Below are 5,110 nucleotides of genomic sequence, written 5' to 3'. Positions count from 1 at the left end.
GGGAAAAATTCATCTGTTTGGTAAAAGTTTAACTATTTCGTTAAAAAATCATTATTTCACTAAATATATAAATATTCTTATTTATTTTGAAAATTTATCTGTTTGAATTGAAAATTAAACTATTTTGTTAAAAATTCGTCTTTTTTCATAGAAATTTAAATTTATTGGTTAAAAATTAAAATGTTCGGTTCAAAATTGAACAATTCTGCTAAATATTTAACTATTCTGATTTAGTTTGAAAATTTATCTTCATTAGATGAAAATAGAAAAGTAATTTCATTAATTAAACTCCATCCTTTTGGTTAAAAATTAATTTCTTCGGTATAAAATTGAAGTATATTGTTCAAAATACGGTTTTTATTGAAAATTTATTTTTCTAACTGAGAATTTAACCATTCCATTTTTTTGCGGAAAACTGATCCTTTTTAGTTAAAAATTTATATTTTATTAATTTATCCTTTTTGGTAGAAAATTTGTCTTTTGGCTGAAAATTTTGTTTAGAAACTGAGAATATAACCATTCTATTTTATGTTAAAAATTGATCTTTTTCACCGAAATTTAATTTACTAGTTTAAAAATTCATTGTTTGGGTGGAAAATTTAACTAGTTGATTAAAAGATCATTTTTTTTAAAGATTTATAATATTATTTAAAAATGCATTTCTTTATTGAAAATTTATAACTACCTGGACAATCTTGAGATAACTGGGAAAAACCTGGAATAGTCAGGGAATTTTTTTTTTTTAATCTGAGTAGACACCCTGTAAATTAACTGATCAAAAATTATTATTATTATTATTTTTTTAATAACTCATCCTCGCTGATTTTCTTGAAGAGAATTTACGAATTTCAGTTGCAGGTCGATATTCAATGTGAAGGTCGACAGGCAGGATTTATGAAAGACTCATAGAGCATAATGTAGGCTTCTCTGACGCAACCAATCATTAACCTATTACTGCCCTGAATTTCTGATCCAGTTTCTAAATTTTTTATGTCTAATTGCGAAATTAATAAACAATATATCCCTTCCAAGGCTAACAAATGTTCAACTCTGTTATTAAATATCATTTAAGCGTTAAATTTTTCAAATGCATCAAATATCAAAGTTCAAATAATTTCTGAATTATTTATAAGTGAAGAATATTAAAATAAAATGAATCATAATATTGAATTTAGTTCAATTAATGCCTACAAAATAGCGCGGTCCAAAAAGGCTTTTTTTCTGAGACGGATCCCTTCAAATTTTTTTTTTTCTGGTTTCGGGAAATTTACTTTGGATTTCATTTATTATTTTTTTTTTTAGTAAAATATATCACCCAGATATTTGACAGATTTAAAAAATATATATTTAGGGGCCTCTGGATTCCATTTTTGCGAAAAAGGCTTAATATTTATTTTAATTGCCGCTGTTAATAAATTATTTTACTTTGTTAAATAATCACACAAAAATGGGGTCTATAAAGTCTCAGTTAAAAAAATAAATTATCGACAAAAAAAAGAACGAATTTTCTATAAAATGTTATAATTTTAATCTAGGAAATTAATTTTTAACTAAAAAGATGATGTTTCAAGTAATGACTAATAAAAACTTTTTAAACAAATAATTGCATTTTCAGCGGAAAAGATGAAGTTTCTACCAAAAAGACAAATGAAATAAAAAATGATACTTCAACTGATGAATTACAAAAAAAGAGAATAGTTAAATTTTCAGTTTCAAAAATAAATTTTCAATTAAAAAAGAACGAATTTTCAACCAAAGAACCGAATTTTTAACCAAATATTTGAATTTTTAGTCCAAAAGGTGAATATTCTATCCAAAAAGACATTTTTCGAAAAAAAAATAAAGTTTACACTAAAAAAGAATTTTAGTTTACAAAACAAATTTAAAAAAAAGAATTTTAAAGAAAATCGTTAATTTTTCAACAAAAATAATTAATTTTGAAACAAATTGTTAAATTTTCCGCCCAAAATATGAATCTTGACCAAGAAGATTAAATTTTTGTCAAAAAAATCAAGTTTCTACAAAAAAGGAATAGTTAATTTATCTGAAAAATGAATTTTCAACCAAAAAAAAACGAACTTTCAACAAAATAGTTTAATTTTTAACCAAAGAAATGAATTTTCAACCAATGAATTTAATATTTTTCTACAAAAATTAATTTTTAACAAAATAATTCAATTTTCAACCAATGAAATGCATTTTTAGTTAAAATAATAAATCTTTAACAACAACAAAAATAAATTTTCAGCCAGACATAAACAAAAATGTTAACCAAATTTAAATAAAAATATCCCACCCAAAATATCAATTTTCAACCAAGGAGATTAAATTTCTGCCAAAATAGATAACTTTTCAACCAAAAATGGATTATTGAAATTCTCAGTTAAAAAAAAAATAAATTTTCAAACAAAAAAGACAACCTTTTAACAAAATAAACTTGAGGGAATAAATTACTATTATTTTCTTAAAATAACAGAAAAAAAATCAAAATTCTTTTTTGGATTTAAAAAAAAGTGTAATAATTCATATTTCCAACAAACAATATTTTAATTTTCAAAAAAGAAAAATAATCTTATTTAAAATGTTTGTTTTAAAGTCATAAGGCAACATTTTTGAAAAAAAGTTGAATTTACAACACAAAAATATGCATTTTCTACCAAAAAACGCAACTTTTTAACAAAGTAGATAAATTTTCAACATAAAATAAAATAGTTTAATTTTCAGTTAGAAAAATAAGTTTTTAACCAAATAATATCAATTTTCAAAGAAATATATACGTTTTTAGCCAAAACGATGAAAATGTCTATAAAAAGTTTTTTTGTCGAGAAATTAAAGTTAAATTTTTAATTTAAAAAATGTATTTAAAATTTTTAAAACTCCCTTTCTACAAAAAAAGTCATTTTTAATAAAATATATGAATTTTCAATACATTATTTTAATTTTTAATAAAATTTTCAACCAAATAGTTGAAGTTTCAACCAAAAAGGTTAACTTACTACGAAATAGATGAATTTTCAAATATAAATGATAAATTTTCGACAAAAAATAGAATATTTTGGAATTACAAAAAGATGAATTTTCGATTAAAACAGATAAATTTTCAAAAAAAATAAAATAGTTTAATTTTATATCATAAAATAATATTTTAGCCAAATAAAATCAATTTTCAACCAAAAGGATTGAATGTCTATTATTAAAAACACTCAAGGAAAAAATAAATAATTTTTAATTAACAAAATACATTTTTAAAAAAACTAATTTTTAACAAAATAAATGATATGTTAATCAAATTATTAATTTTCTACTTAAAAGTTAGAGGAATACGTTTTTAGCCAAATAAAATAAATTTTAAACGAAATAGTGAAATTTTCAACCAAAAAGATTAAATGTCTATACAAAAAAATTCCGATCCAAAATTTGGTTGAATTTGTAAGTGAAAAAAAAAAATTTTCAATTTAAGGAAACAAATTTTCAACTAAAGAAATTAACTTTCAACCAAAGAATTAAGTTTTTCACCAAAAAAAGAATAATTTTTAACAAAATATTTTAATTTTCAATGGCATTTTCAACCTAATAGTTGAATTTGAAAAAAAAAGTTGGATTAGTCAACAAGAAGATTAATAACCTAGCACAAAGGACAAAGTGTCAATAAAATGCCGAAATAAAAAAAAAAGTTGAATTCTTAACTGAAGATGATTAATGTTCAACGAAACATGAAATATTGACATTTTCAGTTTAAAAAATTAATTTTGAACCAAAACGATTAATTTCCTATCAAGAAAGATTACTTTTTGAAAAAAAAAACACAAAATTTATTTCCTGGTGCTTTTGAAAAATTCTTTGTATAAATTGAAATCTCACCGGATATCCTCCAACAGGTCGCACTCGTGTTGATTCTTGGCCTGCAATTTCGCGGCCTGCTCTGCGTGTACATTTTTGAGAAACTTTGCATAATTTCCCTGGAACAAAAAAAATTAAATAATGAGTGAAAATTTCCGTTTCACAGAAACTTCTTAATATGTACATTTTTTTATGTTTACTTTTCAATTATATTATATTTTATGGAATTACATAATAATAATAATAATAATAATAATAATAATAATAATAATAATAATAGAAATTTTTTAATTAAATAAGCACAATTTTTAAAAACGTGGCAAAATTAATTTTGTTTAAAAAATGTGAAACTACGCTAGACCAGGGAATTCCAGAAGGGTAGGGAATTTAACACTAGTTAGGGAATGTTAGGACATTTTTTGTTTGAAAATTCAATTACTTAGTTGAAAGTGGAACTGCTATCTAAAAAAATTAATTTTTTCGGTTGATGATTCATCATTTTAGTTGAAATCCCTTTTTTATGCTCAAAATTCCATAATTTATTTAAAAATTTGTTTTGTTTGAACATTAAGTTTTTAAACTAAAAATTTAACTATTGCATGCTTCGTTGAAAAACTATTTTCTTCAGTTGAAAATTAATTTTATTTGGTTTAAACTTAATTTTTTTTCTAAAAATGTAACTATTCTATTTAGGTTCCAAATTTATTTGGTTTAATGGATAATTCAAATATTTCTTTGAAAATTCGTATTTTTTATAGAAAAGTAAAATCCTTAGTTGAAACACCATATTATTGGTCGAAATTTATTTCTTATGTTGAAAATTCGTTTTTTTACTTGAAATTTTTTTTACTGATAATAAAACTATTCTAATTCTGGTAGAAAACTTATCTTTTTTAGTTGAAAATTGGTCTTTTTTATAGAAAATTCAACTGTTTAATTAAAAATTATTTTTTGTTAGTGATTTATTATTTTAATTCAAAATTAATTTCTTTGTTTGAAAATTCCACTATTTTCTGAAAAATGCATTTTTTTATAGAAAAGTAATCTCAGACTTAAAACATCATTTTTTGGTTGAAAATTCATTACTTTGGGTGAAAATTAAACTATTTTGTTGAAAATTGAATTATTTTGTTGAAAATTCAAATTTATTGTTGAAAATTTTTTTTTATCACCTGAAAATGTAATTATTCTATTTTTTGACAAAAATTAAGTTATTTGTTGAGAATTCATCATTTTAGTTAGAAATTCAGTTCCTTGGTTGAAAATTCAA

General features: G+C 21.8%; 1 protein-coding gene across 2 annotated transcripts in view; it reads right to left on the bottom strand.

The window, feature by feature from the left end:
• Positions 1-5,110, bottom strand: part of LOC117176959 (protein nervous wreck) — a 50,430-nt gene that overhangs the window by 28,726 nt on the left and 16,594 nt on the right. For both annotated transcript variants that reach the window (XM_033367379.1, XM_033367380.1), the window contains exon 2: positions 3,862-3,959. In XM_033367379.1, coding sequence (XP_033223270.1) covers positions 3,862-3,959 — 98 coding nt within the window. The remainder of the gene's footprint in view (positions 1-3,861; positions 3,960-5,110) is intronic.

Source organism: Belonocnema kinseyi, chromosome 7 (genome assembly GCF_010883055.1).
Source record: "Belonocnema kinseyi isolate 2016_QV_RU_SX_M_011 chromosome 7, B_treatae_v1, whole genome shotgun sequence".
Taxonomy (NCBI): domain Eukaryota; kingdom Metazoa; phylum Arthropoda; class Insecta; order Hymenoptera; family Cynipidae; genus Belonocnema; species Belonocnema kinseyi.
Note: the sequence above shows the minus strand (reverse complement) of the source record. Positions and strands in the feature narration are given on the sequence as shown.